The sequence below is a fragment of the Myzus persicae genome, unplaced genomic scaffold, assembly GCF_001856785.1.
Source record: "Myzus persicae strain clone G006 unplaced genomic scaffold, MPER_G0061.0, whole genome shotgun sequence".
Classification (NCBI taxonomy): Eukaryota; Metazoa; Arthropoda; class Insecta; order Hemiptera; family Aphididae; genus Myzus; species Myzus persicae.
The window spans coordinates 389191-406500 of record NW_019101784.1 but is presented as its reverse complement, the minus strand read 5'-3'; the positions used below and the strand labels follow the sequence as shown (position 1 = coordinate 406500).

General features: G+C 30.2%; 1 protein-coding gene across 5 annotated transcripts; it reads left to right on the top strand.

Moving 5' to 3' along the window:
- The first annotated feature begins 1822 nt into the window (after positions 1–1822).
- Positions 1823–16669, top strand: LOC111030418 (protein lingerer). 5 transcript variants are annotated; one of them, XM_022309895.1, is made up of 19 exons: positions 1823–1955; positions 2747–2949; positions 5603–5680; positions 5784–5888; positions 6261–6360; positions 6434–6589; positions 6650–6907; positions 7704–7918; positions 7990–8146; positions 8222–8736; positions 8925–9281; positions 11152–11290; positions 11438–11607; positions 11671–11847; positions 13304–13423; positions 15466–15726; positions 15814–15984; positions 16059–16088; positions 16174–16669. In XM_022309895.1, exons 2-19 carry the CDS (start codon positions 2815–2817, stop codon positions 16294–16296), a joined length of 3267 nt encoding a protein of 1088 aa, XP_022165587.1. In that variant the 5' UTR covers positions 1823–1955; positions 2747–2814; the 3' UTR covers positions 16297–16669. The 5 variants fall into 5 exon arrangements, with proteins under 5 accessions (XP_022165587.1, XP_022165585.1, XP_022165590.1 ...); XM_022309893.1 differs by having other exon boundaries at positions 6434–6595; XM_022309894.1 differs by lacking the exon at positions 1823–1955 and adding an exon at positions 2470–2490 and having other exon boundaries at positions 6434–6595.
- The last annotated feature ends 641 nt before the right edge of the window (positions 16670–17310 follow it).

Here is a 17310-nt window from a genome sequence, read left to right as displayed (position 1 = left end):
AATCGTTGATAACCATATGAATGTATTAATGGAGCTATAGCACCGCATCCCAACTTATAATTTATATCAGAAAAAGAAGACAGGTTTTATTAGCATGTGTTAACAATGAGTCAACTACATTTAAATCATAAATACAATTTATGTATAAGTTAAATAAAATTGGTCCCAATACACTGCCCTGTGGGCTGTGGCACACTATATACAAACAATTTGTCCCTCCTTTCTGACAGTATTGTTTAGTAACACCATCTGAGCCCTACTAGGTTTGTATATAGCTAGAAAACCAAGCTAGACTTTCTCCCCTTATACCAAAACTAGATAAAATATTTAATAAAATGTGTGGTCACGGTGTTGAATGCTTTTGCTAAATCAAGAAAAATTGCTATAATTTTTTTACTTTAAGTACCTATCTATATTTTTGAATATGAATTTAGTTGTTGAATATAAAGCATTTGTTGTACCTACCTCTACCTGGACAAAAACCATACTGATTATTGGATAATAGATTATTTGTTTCCAAAAAAGAAATAAGTCTAGATTTAACTATTTTTTCAAAGGTTAGTAGCTAGTTGCTAGTATCAAATTTATAAAGTGGTTCGATAATGGCTGTTTTAAATATGTTTGGAAAAATACCTTGCTCTAAACAAGTATTGAAAATAAACGTTAAAAGGTTTCATAATATGATTTTGAAACACTTTAAAATTTTTAACAGAGATTCCATAAGGCCGGAAGCTGATTCTTCTTTAAAATGTTGTATTATATTGAACACTCATGTCTCAATGGTAATGTTTTGCATAATTTGTTGTAATACAATATTTTCAGTTTACGGCAAATAATTGTCCTCTTTTTTTTATCAAAACTTATATTATGTTTTTATTTTACAACTTGAAGCACATTATTTTCGTACTTAATGGTGTGTGAGTGTGAACACGGGGAACAGTGCTATGAATGTGTTTAAGGGGAAAAAAAAAAAAAATAAAATTGCAAGTCTTGCAGTGTTGGGCTTGATCTGGCAGCATGGGTATTTTTTTGGACTTAAGTCTTGGTCTTGATAATACCAACAGTCAGCACCATCTTGGTCTTGTAGCAAGGTCTTGCGATAAATCGAGACCAAAACCAATTTTAATCTTTATAGTTTTCAGTTTAACACATTATAATATACGAATACGATATACTTAAAACATAACGTATTAACGTTACGTATAATATTACTAATAATAGCTATTATTATAAGATTGTATTATAGTTATAATAATTTACAACGGTGGCAGCAGTCAGGATCCGGACAACCCGGCCCGCAGCAGCAGTACCTCCATCTGGCGCAGTGGCGCTAGACGCGAGGACTATCCACGATGTTACGAAAATCGAAAAATAAATATTATTGTTAACTTCGTATTTTCGTCTAAGTACTCAACACACGGTGTCGCGGATCATGGGGTTCTCCGATTGTCGAAGAGAGAAATAAATAATAATACAGTCGAATAGCATACACCGAGGATGATGCTCCTTAACCCCGCGGGAAACCGGTGTCCGGTATAGGCGAATAGGCGAAGAGGAATAAAAAACATTTGTCTTCCCCGAACACAATACATAATAATATTATTGTGGTGGTATCCGGGTCGCGGTTATGGCATGGCGGAAAGAGTATCGTCCGTGGTGTACTGCCATCGCCGTTTCTTCCACGGCTCACCGCGTCTCTGTCGGCCCGACGGCCGGCCGGTTCGGTCCGTCTCGTTCTAGCCGGCGTACACACGCGCATCATCGCCGCGCATGGTGCACACGCACGCACGCACTTCTACTGGCACACACACACACACACACACGAACACACACACACTAATGTATTTTTATTTCATTATTTACATTTTGTGTACAAAAATAATGTTAGTCTGATACCGAGGTTAAATGCATCGATCGCGTTCCCGTGTTTAGTTTTAAATGTGTATCGTATTTTGGTAAGTACGTCTCAAAACATATTATTTCATCTTGTTACGGGCTCCGTAATCCCTCAGCTCGCCGTTCATGGCTTTGGCAGACGGCGAACCGCAGAATTTCGCCGATTTCTCGGTCCTCGAAATGGCGTCGTCCGTCGTCTCTCCAGCGCGCCAGTCCCCACCACATGTTTCACTCGCGGAACGCCGTCGCGCAATATCCGCGGCGTGCTGATCAACTCGTCCCTGTGCGGTGGTGTTAACGCATCGGAAAAGCACGACGGGCTTGCGATTTTTCGTCCCTTCCCACAATCTGGAAATTCTGTAATTATCGCGCCAAACCGCACATATGCTCCCTTAGCGTGTTTTTACTCCCTCCCCCCACCAACCCCCCGGCCAATGCCGCCGCCGCAACGCTCCTCACCGCCACCACCACCCTTGTCTTTGACGCTGCCGGTGTGTTTCACACGTATTTATTTGAGAAAAGAATTTTGGACGTGTGCGACAAAGGGAGTCCGGTCGGTTTTACACGTTTTCCGTTTTTTACGACAATTTACCTGTAATTGTTTACATTATTGTTGTTGTTTTTAATACTGTTGTTATTATTGTTGTAATAGTTGTAGAGTTGATTCACTGCTTTACCTGTGTCATTGTACACATCTATATTTATTTTTTTTTATTCTCTGTGGGTGGGTGCTTGCAGTGTTTGTCGTTTGATCAGTCATTCTTCAAACATATCGCTTATTTACTTGTTCTACTCTTGACCTTGTAGCAATTGTGTCCAATCTACTCAACTGCTTGTTTTGTCATTTCAGATTACCTTGTAAATACCGTTGTACATAAGGAATAGGTGAACCATAAGCAAAAATATAAATACATTATAATGAGCAGCGTTAAAGGTGTTGTAAATCGCAACGCCAAGACGTCTGGTAAGAATAGCACTACCAATACTGCTTTACAGAACTCTGACACAAAAGATGCAGTACCTAACAAAACACACGAAAAAGAAAAATTGCAGGTAAATATAATTTGTTGCTTATACCCTTTTTTAGTATTATGCCATTGTCTGCAAATTGTTATCGTTAAATTAATTTAAATTTGACTTTACCAAGATATTAGACTTAGGTATATGCATTACAACTAGTGTTGTCAGTTAAATTTGCTTATAAACATTTATATTCTTGGTATTTATATCTTACAGTAAAAATTGTTACACTTTGTTAGAATTTTAGAATTTATAAAGTAACAATAATGCGATCATCATCAGTTATCTACAATATTTATGAATTATTATAATTGGGTAGGGTAAATATTTTATTTTATTCAACATTATTTATTAAATATCTTATCCTATTATGTTGTTAATTAATTATTGGGGTCATTTGTTACATTAAAGTTAACCTTTAATATGTAAATGTTATTATTTCTTACTTTTTTGAATAATAATGTCTTTAATGCAGATATTGTAACAAAATAACAACATTTAGAAAGACCCCTAATTGTTTTTTTTTGTGTTAAATAATGATACTTCCACTCTGTTTCAAGATGTAGATAGTATTTAAATTGAAGGTGTTTCCTTGTAATAAAATATTTAAATCCAACTTTATTCCTGTGCTAGGTCTTGTGTAATTCTAAACATATTTTCATATTTAAATATTATAAATGTGCTAGGACATCTGATAACAGAGATCACATTATATTTTTTACATTTTTATATGAAAAGGGATTAAAAGGATGCAAACGGGCATTTGTTGTGTCTGTCTTACAATTGTGTAACATACTAAATTTATGCTCAGCAGATTGCGTTTAGCTTAAGTACTTCATTTGTTTTAAAACTTGAGTAAATAAACCTATTATGAAACTTGATGGTAAGAACATTATTTGTGTTTGTGTATGGGTCTTTTTCTATATTTTAATTTTTTTAGTAAGTTTTGTTTATATATTGAAGCATAAATTAATAATGTTCATAACTCACTTAAAAACAGAATTAACTGAATTATTATAAAAAAAATCAAACCATACACAGATAATGTTTTTACCATCAAGTTTTATAACAAGTCAGTACACTATAATTTTAAATTTTTAAACTGAAGAAGCTAAATATGATCTGTTAAGTGTAAATTACACACTTGGAAGATGGAGATAACAAATGTCTATGCAGCATCTTCTTAAGGTATACTCTGTTCTACAAGGGAACATGTCGGTTATGAGCATCTCTCTGCGTTATCGTGCTACCAAAACCAGTTCCTCTGTGGAAATTCGTGGTATGGGGATAATCAGAAAAACCCATTATAAAAACCTACAGCTAAATGTTAAAACACCTTTTTGCAACTTTTTTAAAATTATATATTGTTATGGTCAGAATAATAATTTTATCTCATTATTTAGAAATCAATGAATAATTAATAAAAAATATTATAAACCTTAATATCCTAATATAATGAATAGTTATATTGGTACCAAATAATACTCTGTATAATATACGAGGGCGGGCTGATAAGTAATGCCTCTTAACGCGTAGTTTTAGAACTATTGTACATAGAATAATTAATTAAAAACAGTTGTATAGTAAATTAAATGATTTTTATTTACATACTATTATTTTTCAACATAACTACCTTCTAGGGCGATACATTTTTGCCAACGATTTACTAGTTTAGAAGTGCCATCCAAATAAAATTCTTCAGCTTGAGCATTGAACCATCGTTTAACTTCAGCTTTAACTTCTTCATTAGAATTAAATTTTTTACCCTTAAGATGTTCTTTGAGCTTAAGAAACAGAAGAAAATAGCATGGGGCCGAATCCGAGTGATTCAATTGCTGTGATTGTGGCACGGCTGCAGTGAGATCTAGCATGGTTTGTGATGAAGCAAAAGTTGGGTTAAATTTGGTCTGTCACGCTTAATCTTTTTTTTTAGACTTTTTAGTCATTTTAGATTGCGCAAATAATAAAATAATAATGTTACACTATCGCTTCTTCACACACACTAAACCAACAACATAAACACATAAATGCATTATAAATTAAAATGTTATTATAAATCTAAAAATAACTATGCAATAAGAGGTATTACTTATCAGCCCACCCTCGTATATTTGAATGATTGAATATATATATGTATACACAGAGGGATTCACCAGCATGCTCACCTCCATTTTTTCCTTTAATAATTAATTTTACTCAAATTCTGATTTTTGGAATTATTAAATAAATATGAAGACCATTTTTTTGTTTTGTAATACTTAGAGAGTGTTTTGTGGCAGTACACATTTCTGTATTTCAAATAAGAAGTCCTATACCTATTTAGGTTGTGGAAAATATTGATGTACCTTCTTAAATTAAAATTCCAAAGAGTATTTCAATTATTAAAATGTTAATTCTTAAAATATTATTTTTGTCCTAATTAGAAAAATTATTTTATAAAAATATTAAATGTTTGTAATAATGAATTTTACAAATTACAAATGTTACTTATTACATTTTTTTTTCTAATTAACTTTAAATTAAAACAACTTTAGAATCTGGCATGTACTAATTTTATTTTCTTAAAATTGTATTCCTAATTTCATAGTTTGATTATATTCTTACATCCTAATAAAACCAATTGCCATAACTGTTGTACTTGACACATTCAAATTTTTATGTATTTAAATATAAATTTTTGTTTTAGCCAACAGCAGAGCAACTCAGGATTGCTAAAATTATTGATCTAAAACCTGACGAAGAAATTAACAACAAAATAAAACAGGTGTGTTTGGTATTTTTTTTTTTTTAATATTAAAATATTAATATAAGTAGGTGGATACGTTAACTTATCAGACATATACTATTAAGTGTGTTATAATTTTTAGGTCATGCAAATAACTCAAAAAACAGAAGATGAAGTAGTTATTGCTCTCCATGACAATGCTTTAGATATTGCATTAACTATTGATGCCCTTTTGGAAGGACCACAGGTATTCTTAAGTTTAAAGTATTAATCATTATTGTTGTGTTTTCCTTAATACGTTCATTTCCACTGCACATCACCGATCGGCATTGGTAGTAAGGCCCTTCTGGCCGCTGCCGATCCTTGATCGTCACAGTGCATACTGAAAATACACTCCTATAATTATTTGGCCATAGAGACACTGTTTTATTATTTATCTAGTCATTCAGAACTTATTAACAGAAAATTCTTATCAGTCGGTTTTTGGTTTCCCGCGATTATTCGTATACTTTTATTTTCACGAGTATGTTATCCGAAGATATGCGGCGTGTGGCACCAGATTAGAAATATACGTGTGGCAGTGAGCGTGTTAAATAATTTAACCAATATTTGTTGTTAGGAATCATGGTCAACTACAGGCAAGAAGAAAAAAAACCGAGCTAGTAGCGTAAACAAAAAAGAAAAAGATGATTTGATGAAAAACGGTGAAGCAGATGGAGGTGGTTATTGATATTGTTATTAATTAAATTTCGCAGTTGGTTTATTCTTATATATATTATTTTTTTCAACTAGATGCTGAATGGGATGAAACCATTACACAAGCAGCCAGTATTACTGCTCAGAACAATGGTGGATTTAGTGAAAGACGAGGTCGAGGTCGCGGTGGCCGAGGAGGTTTTACTAATAGGCCTAGACCAACCGAAGGTGGTCAGCGATTTGGAGAGTCACGTAAATGTCAGTGTAATTTTCTTTTGTTTTGAATACACTTATTTTATTCAATGTTTATAGGGAGAGAACGTGAAAACAAAGAAAACGAAAAGAATCTAGCTGAAGATGGTGCTAGTGGTGAGAATCGTAACTTCCGTTCTGATAGCCGAGGTTCAAGAAGAGGCATGAATGGACCACGTTATAATGGTCGATCTAGAGGTACTCGTATGTTCCAGAACAGTGAACGTGGTAATTCAGGACCTGGTAGTGGCAACAATAGTGGATTCAGTCAACCAATTGACACTTGGTTTAATCCTACTGCCAAAGAATCAAAGAAGGGTAAATATATATAAATATAAATCAATCAAATAAAATATTATTGGATTTCAATATAAATTAACACATTTATAATCTTAGCATTACATGTAATTTTCTAAACCAGTTTTCTCCTACCAGTCTTTCAATTTAAATGGTATTAAATAAAGCGTTTAAACCATTGCACCAAAATATGATCAGCAGCAAACTAGTTTTAAAAATTATATTCATTAATTAAAAGTAATAACTGGCTAAGATTTGAATAAAAATTGAACTTTTTCTAAATTTCCTAGAAACATTCCTTTTTCAATTTTGGCCATTTTCATGTATTTACTTCTTTAGCAGGATTACGAATTATGAATTCCAGGAAATTAAAAAGTTTTCAAGCACAGTTAAATTTCAATTGTATTTAAGTTTTGGAATCCTAGCTATGGTGTTTTTAATGTATTATGTTTCTTTAGTTGGTCTTAAAGTTTTATAAAAATACATGGAGACTTGAATTTCTAATTTTTATAAAATTTGATAATTAATAAAAAAAAATAAAAATGTTTTCTTTAATGATAATAGTTATTATTTTGTGATCACAAAAAAATTTAGCATAGGGACCTGGAACTTGATGTCATAAATGTGATTAAATAATATTTTCATAGACTTAGACTAATTTTAAGGTATTGATACCGTGAACCTAGTCTTACCATTCTACAGTACGTGTTATCGACTTATGAGTTAATAACTATAATATTATTTTGATATTTAATCTTTAACTAACTGAGTTGTTTCTATTTTTTTAAAACTTTTTATTAATTGATTAATTGATTAGAAAATTGGGGTACATTTCCATCACCTGAAGACTGGGACAATGAAGAGTATACTGGTTCGTTGGCTGACACTAAAGTATTTACACCTAGTGGTGGTACTGAGAGTACTGTTAACAATGAAGTTGAAGTACCCAAACCAAATGAAAATGCATATTTAGAAGTAGAAGATTGGAATGATGCTGTGCAAGCACCGAATCAGCAAGCAGCAGCTGCTAATGTAATTATACAAAAATATTTGCTGTAGTATATTTAAAATTAATTTATTATTTTCCTAATAAAATATACCAGAGTACTGCTTCTGAGAAACTTGCTGCATCAATTGCCAACAGTAAAACATTAACACCTGAACAGTCCCAGTATTTGTCCTCATTAACTCAAGAAAGTCAACAAAAAAAAGTAGTTACTTTACCTCCAGCTGCAACTACATTCAATTCTCATCCTCCAGGTAAAAATATAAATAATTAAATAAATAAATACTTATTATTTAATAATTATTAAAATATACATTTTTATGGTTTAGTGGAATTTGTTTCTTCGCCTTTTGAAGAGAATTCAATGGGTCCTGGGAAAAAACCAACCTTACGTGCTCGCATACCCCCTCCTTCTAAGATACCATTGAGTGCTGTTGAAATGCCACCTGATGATTCTAGTGTCAATATCAACTTCTTAGATGTATCGTTTGGTGCTGTTGATCTTTCTGGTGATGTACCTCAACTTTGTGATCCATCACAGGATCAAAATTCATTGCCACCTGTTGTTAAATATGATGACTCAGTTGCTCAGAAAGTAGATTCTGTCCTTACACAAACTGAATATTCGACAATTTCTAATCAAGCTTCAGTTCAGACTCAAAGATCACCTCAAGTAAATCAAGCGCCTCAGCCATCAACAAAAATTGGGCCGCCCCCTGGTGTTCCTCCTCCGGCTGATTATTTAACTAAACAGAATGCTGCAGCTGCTAATCCTTACCAAAATATTAATGCCGGACAACCAACATCAATGTATAATTCTTCAGTTTATTCTAATAACCCACAAGTATGTATCTAAACCTTTTTCTAAATTTGGTTTTTAGTTCCTGTATTGTTTGTTTTTGTTTTTAAACTTACTTGTCTATGAATAGCTGGTATTTAGCAATCAAACCGGTTGAGCAAAAACCAATAACACAGGAAAATATTACAAACTATAGATTTTGAAAAAAATATAATTATATAACAATTTTTTAGGGATTATCCAGTCATACAAGTTTGTATGGTACAACTGCATCCAACATTGGTGTAAATAGTACAAATCCCCACATTCCTCAACTGTCTCAATCTAATCATTCAATTTTAAATGCTAATTACCCTCAAACAGCAGCACAACCTCAGTTCCCTTCTTATTCGTACCCAAATCCTCACTCATATCAGGCATCTGGAATTTCCTATCCTCCTATTGTTTCAGCTGCCAATTTAGCTTCAATGTATACCCCATCAACTTACTCCAACTATATACACCAAAATTTACATCAAACTGGGAATACAAACTTGTCTAAGTCAACTGTTTCGTTGACTTCAACTACTAATTCTACTAAAGAAAGTCTGGTAAGTAAAAGTCAATATAAAACAACATTAAAACAAAAAATTGCATTTTTTATTATTTTTATTATACAATTGTTTTGACAGCATAATTTTTAACTTTATATTTTTGTTATTCTATGTAATAATAGTTAAATTATTTTTAAATATTTAGTTAATTAGTTGTGTGTGGTTTAAAGTGGAGTGGAGTGGTTCAAATAATGTTGACCCACTACTTGTACTATGCCTCTGAGCATTTTTAATTTTTCTATTTTGGTAGGTATTAAATAGTTATTATTCAATATGGTTAATTTGTGGCTGTATCCATTTTTTTTTTGGTATGTACACAATTCTTCTTCACTGGGTAAGCATACTCTATATCCTCTCCCCATTTAAAACCTATTATTTTCTGTATAATTCTGTTCCTTGTGTTTAATTTTTTCTGATTTTTCACAATTTTTCTTGTATATGTATTTTGTCTAATAACATAATTCAATATACTGTTGTTTAAGTGTTCTAGGAATTCTTCTTGCCATTTTACTTTTATTTTTCTAACTGTTACGTAGATACGATGCTCACACTTGTGTTATGGAAGGATTTAGCTTCAGATAATTTCTTTATTAGTATTGTCCTAACATTATTTCCAGTTTATTTTCAACCATCTTGGAGTTGGATAAAGTCGAGGATTAGTCAAGTCATAAACTTGCTTTCTGTGGTTTACAGTTTCTTACGCTACAATTAAGTCCACAAAAACTGCCGATTTAATCTTGCTCTTCTTTGTACCATCAAGTATATACTGTGTAACTGCTTTATCGGCTTTGCCTCTTCTGTTTGTGATATGAGCTTTAATATCAATTTTTCGAGTATTTTGAATGAGTGGTACAATATTGAAACTTTGTTTCCCTGGTTATAATAAGGGACATCAAGTGCTTTCCCCCATTCCTTTGGTATTATGGTATTACTTTAATATTACTATTTTATTGAGCATATATAACCAGGAAATTATTTCTGCATTCTCTAGGTATACATTTTCTTAAAATTGTTTTAACTAATTTTATAAATTATAGATAATTTTTGGGTCCAGTTTTATACAAATTATATTTTTATCAAGTAAAATCTAGAATTTACACAGATTTACTTTTTTGAAATTATACCTTCTAAAATACAGATTCTCAAACTTAATTCATCCACATCCTATTTGAAGAATCAATAATTTTTTAGAGTCCCCCCCCCCCCAAATGTTATCATCTGTAGACTCACAAGTGCATTCAAGTGGGGTGTGGGAGTTAGATCCCCATAGGCCTTTTTATAAAATTAGTGTTCTGGTATCTTTACAAGGAAACATAAAAAAAAGTGGCTAGGATTTTCGTAAATGTTTATTTTGTCGCATCCAACAGATGGCACGCTATTACCCTAATGACTAATTAAAATATCTCCGGGTCTCAAACTGTCCCCTTGGAGGCAGGACTTTCAGAAAGACAGTTCTAAAAGGTAGTTCTGACTTCCGAGGATTTCACGGCTTACATTATACGTACGCCAACATAGTCCTACCATTTTAAACTACTATTTTAATTAATTTTATGATTTTTGTGTGAATTAAGGTATGGAAATAATTTTAGACAAATTTTAAAACTTGTTTCAATTAACTATTATTTAATCAAAACAATATTCAATATACAACAAAGAAAATAGTATCTAAATACATGATAGAATCAAGAAAGGTCAAGGTGTATAAGATGCCTAATGTGTAATGAAAATTCCTAGTAAAATTCTGCTTTGGAATATAAAATTAAAAATGTATGCTGTCAGCAAAAAAATGATATTATCAAATACTTGTTGAAAACTTATTGATGAACAAGAATTTCTTTAGTTGAGTTATAATATTTTGTTTTTTAAGTATGATCAGTCTCAACCTTCAAATAACTCATTGACATCAAGTGCTAGTAATCCTAACGGAAGTAATTTAAGTGGTACAACGTCAAGCATTGGACTCGCACAGAGTACTTTATTGACTTCAAAATCGACTACACCAACAAGTAATTATTGAATTGAATTTACTTAGTTTTATATTTGTCTACTTGATTGAAGGATCTTTTAGGTTTAGTTTTTTAAGAATTACATTTATTATACTTAATTTTTTATTATTAATTTAATTTAATTACATATTTTTAAAACTATTTTAGCAAATAAAAGTGGTGTACTATCAGGAATGCCTCCTGGTGTTGCTCCACTTGTTGGTGCTCAGTATATATTAAGCCAACAGGGTATTCCTGGATACTATCACCAATCTCATCCTGTAATGTATAGTGAGGAACATTTACAAATGGTGCAATCAAGGTTACCTCATCATATGGTAAAACATTTAGCATTTAAGAAACAAACTAAAAATGAAATAATATTATATTACTTCTTTCAGACTAACTTTTATTCGCCCGATCCAATGTATCCTAGTGTATCGTCAAGTCTGACTGGAAGAGAAACTACTGGAACTGGTATTTCAAATGTTGCAGGTTATTCATCACTAACAGATTCAAGATATGCACGTACAGACAATAATGCTTCGCCAGTTTCATCTACTCTATCTCAGCAGCAGGTAATATATTCATACATTGAATGACAAACAATATTATTTTATTGAGCACAAAACGTGAAGTAGAAAATGCAGCCAGACTCAATTTGTTGTCACCGCTGCAGTGTATGTGGATTTTTATTCTAAAATTCAGCTGGTTCTCATCATATAATAATTCTGTAGTAACATACTGTATTTTTAATGTGTGTGTATACGTATGTAATATGTATACAGTGAAACCTGTCTTATCCAAACCCTTGATAAGACAGAATCCTTTTCTGTGTGGAAATGTATTATGGTCCCGGCAGATTTCTATAATTTAACATAGGATTAAACCCTTGATAAAAGGGAACCTATCTGATGTAAAATGGAAAGCTATTTATTGGCCCCGTAAATCATATACACAGAAAAACACATCATAAAATGAACAAAAATATTTTTGATACCCACATTTATTTTGCTACTAAACAATTATTAAGGTCAGCGATTAATACGTATCGACAGATAAGTACATTTTATCTTGAATCTACACATCAGTGCTTATTATTGTCACCGTTGTCGTAGTTTACCTGTTGTTTCATATCGTATTTGCTCTCATCTGTCTTCAAAGATTTGTTTAAGTTTAAGCCTATGATATGAATTTTTTTTTTTTTGGCCAGAAAATGTTACAACCTTAATCGTGCAGAATATTATAACTCTATATTACGGAATTTTCCTTTTTATTCAGTTGTATGGAAACCTGCAAACCAAGACAGGTTTTACTGTATATATAATTAAAATATCAAGGATGTCACATGTTGCAACATTAAGTTTGTGCATTTCAATGTTTGATAACTTAAAAGTGATTTTCTTTTTAAAAATAACCATTATTAAGTGAACATTATTGAAAATACTTTATTTTTTTATTCTTTGGCATTAAATATATAGTCTATTTGAAATGGTCCAAAAAATGAAACCATACATGCATACATTTCTATGAAAAAGTCTTTTTTTTAGATTCTCCAAAATAGCAACTAATTTTAATTTGCTACTAGAAACCCACCTCTGAAGCATTGTTTTTAACAAAAAAAATAATAATAAATACTCGATTTCACAGTTGAATTTTTTTTATTATATTATTACCAAATATTATTATGTTATAAATATATAAAGATGGTAAATTACAAAATTAGTCCTTTTCTTTACTGGAAAATATTAATAATCATTCTAAAAGTTGACATAACTACACACACATATCAAATATTAGCATAGTCGAGAATAGATTTCACAAAACACCCATTGTTGGTTAAATTTATAAACCGTTTAGATGAACTAAGTAATTAATGTTGTTAATTGTAAGTGGAATGTTTAGTTAGTACTTTTATGTAAGTTACATCAACCATTTGGTATATAAGTTTGAATTACTTCTTTAATTTCCATTATTATTTTTTATTAATAAAATAAAAATGTATGACATATTAATTTTTGAATTTATCTTTAGACAGGAACTTTGGCTCATCAGCAAGCTCTATTAAATCCACCCATTACTCCCGGTTTTACATATTATTATGGACAATCGGTCATACCTGCTAATCCGTTCCAGTATGGCACAATGTATCCAGTAAGTTAATTAATCTATATTCTAAATACATTTTTTTTTTTATAAACTTATCTTTAAGATCACAGAACTATTTTGCTTCCTTAAATTATACTTTGAATATTTAATAAATGTTTAATGATTAACAATATTGTTAATATATTTAATTTGTTACAATTATGGTAATCACAAAAATGTATTTAAATAATAACTTAGTTATTATTTTTACATTCCTTAATTTAAATTGCTTACCTTGTAGATATTTGTAAGAAAATTCTTTTTAAATATTTTTATTCAATTTATGTATGTACCATCTGAAGTTATAAATGAGGTACTGAAAAGTTATAAAATATAGTAACGTAATATGTATGTATGAGTTATGTTTGTTTTGGTTACTACTGGGACTATAATATTTATTTATTTATTTATTTACATATCAATAATCCTTGAAAATACTAATTGTGTTTTGATAAGAAACAAAAATTAGGTATAAATATAAAATTGATATACTTATACAAATATTTGAAACAAACTATAATATTCTTGTAATTTTGGGGGTGCTCTTGATATTTAATGTTCAACATTTTCTTTAAATTGTAAAATTAGATTTTTTATAATCCTCAAATTGCAAGGTAATCTTGGTATCTTGTTAATTATATGAAGTAACTATTTAATATTTTTACAGTAGTCTTGATATCTGAAAATCTACGGGAAACAAAAATAAGTCCTTCGTTTTTGAGTTTATAATTAAATATTTTTAGTATTTTTTTGGTGATAATTATTCAATATTTTAAATACATTTTTATTACTTTTCAATTATTAATGTAATATGTTTTAGAATACCTTGTAAGAATTATTTAAACATTTGGTTGTTTGTGTGTCTTTATTTCTAACATTTAATTTTAAAAAATATATTTTTTTATTGGTCCTAAGGATCTTATAAATTGTGAAATATTCCAACTCAATTGTATATGTATTATCAATATATCATTTTACCTTAATAAGGCATTTGGAATGAATCTAAACAATCTTAAATTTCTAGATTTATTCGTCTTAGATTTACATAAACCGATTGTACAACTCATTGGTGCCAATCTTTTCATCATAAAAAATGTTATTTGAATTAAAGTGGATTACAAGTTAAAGTGGATAAATATTTACAATTTCAAATGTCATTTTTTTTCATATCTTTGCAGAAATTTTTTTATCATTTTTTAGTTAAACATTCTGGTGATAAAATTAGTAGAGTTGAAAAATATTAATGTATCTTTTATGTTAAATATAAGAAGGAACCTCGATAGCCTGTTACTGTATTGGTGGCTGGTGAGCGTCACATACTATTTGAAAGTCTGACAATAACTCATTGTCTAAGAGTTTCCTTCTCATATTGAACTATCAAGTATTAATTACTATAAACTATATATATTATTAAACATTATCATATACTATTCACTTACCAAATAAGAAATGATTAACTTAATATATTTATTAACACATTTTAAGGTTCAATTCTAAGAAACAGATTTAAGATGTAAATAAGGGTGTGTATTTGAAATCACCACTTTAATTTTATTGCAACTTCGGTTCTTAAGCATATTTCTGTATGATTTTTTCTTTTTTTCTTTTTGTTAGATCTATTGCTACACAACGGACGAACAAAATACTTGATGAATGTTTAATCATCCAAATCACCTTATCCAGTTTCAACTTATTTTGACATCCTTTTCCTTAGTATTAGTTGAAAAAAATTGAATAAAAAATTTCTCAGGATTTGGGGGAGCAAACAATATGTATATTCCTTTTTCGTTTAAACTAAAAACAGTAATAAGTATATATTATATATACATAAACGTATTGCGTATAATTTTTTATATACATATTATATAGTATGTATATATTTATATTTATGCATCAATATATCATTTTTTTTCTTTTTGGGTTACTAATTCAAAAAAAGTAAAAAAATAATATCAGTATAAAACTCTTATGAATGTTTATTTTAATATATAAAATAAATGAATAATAAAATGAAACTGAAAAAACACACCGACGCGGTTCGTTATCAGATGGCGCCGGCAGCAAGTGCAACCAGTCATGGCACAGGAGCTACAAACACAATGTCGGGGTACAGTAAGACTGCAGCTGCACCTGCTGGTTATAACAATGTGTATGAAACTCTGGGATCATCTTCAGTCACTGGTTCAAGTAATGACTATGGAAGTTCAAGCAAAGTGGGTGTGTCCGGTCAACAGACATCTCAAGCTCAGGGCAAGACAAATTCGTCTGATCTCGCTGCTATGTATTCCAGCAAATCGACATTAAATAAGGTTAGCGCAAGTACTTATAAATTATAGTGTATTTGATCAAATTAAAAAAATGATTAACTAGTCAAAGTAATAATTTTTCTTATTTAGCCGTATGACAAACAACAACAGTCATTTCAATCTCCGCCACCATTTTCTGTAACTTTAAATAATGGTGGAGTTGGCGGTCATCATAGTGCTGGTAGTTATGCTCCAGTGTTTATATCTCCTCTGCCTCCTGGCAACCCTCAGCCTCATCATATTGCACCTCTGCATCATCAGGTTTGTATAATTTCTGTTAGTTTATAATTTATTTTAATATAAAAACTGATTGAATTTCTATTCGTTATTATTAGATTGATATGAGAGTTCAGAACAGGCAAGGGGTAAGTAAAATACATCTGTGTACATAATATAATATACATAAAACACATGTGTTTATTATTAATTGTTGATTTTGTATGATTTTAGCAAGAACTTAGCAATGGAACAGGCAATATGAGTCGTAACCAATCTGTAAACCCTACGACCAGTAAGGTGAATGTTAAACAGAACTACAGCCAAGGAGCTACTCCCTATTGGAACTCCAACTGACTTGATGTCATGTCCGCATTTACACTTTGACGACCTGTCTTTAGTCGTTAATGAGCATTACCCATTGGGAGAATGGTGATCATACAGACGTATCATTTTCTCCTTTTAACCTTTTAAATCCTTTGTTTATTCAATAGTATCAGATATAATTTTTTTTTCTGAGTAATGTTTCATTTTGATCATAAATATCAGGTGTAATAATTTATTATTTTGAGTTAAATATTTTTTTTTTTTTATGTTTATTTTATACAAAACGAAAAATGTATTATACGCTCCCCCTCCTACCTAAAATAATTTTTTTTTACAATTTTTTTTATGTTTAATTAAACAAAAATGTAATAATATTATATGGGAAAAATGATTATGTTTTCAATATGATTATTTACATCTATATATCTTTTCTTAATTGTAATCCATGGGTGGATAAATAATCATCTGTCTATATGTAGTTAGTACCTTCATTAAAATATATGTATTAAAAATGAATCTGTTAGTATTTTTTTAAATTAGATATAGATTCATGACATATTATATTGATTTTGTCATTTTCCAAATTAACGTACATTTAAATAATATAGTATATGAAATGTTCCTTATTTAAAATAAGAAACAAATAATTTTAATCATAATAATGTATGAATTTGAATTTAACAAACTTTTTGATACTTTAAAGTTACCTCTCCCTTAAATTGCTACTGTGAGGTTAATCAGTTTCAATTTCTTTTTTTCATAGATTTTTCTTAAATTCAACTGATAAATATCTATTTCTCTAAAAATTGTTAGTGCAATGTACTATTGCAGTGTTTTTATCTTTAATATGAACCTTATTTCTCTTATTAATCTAGTTTCATGAATTTTTTTTAATTGAGGCAATACCTGCCATGTAAAAGTGACAAAAATATTGTTGCACATTCAACTATTTTTGTGATGTTCTTAATTCTATTTTGAATTCTCAGGACTGAGAAATTAATTACTATCATAATGTGTATGTTTTATTTTTGAAGACATTGAAAG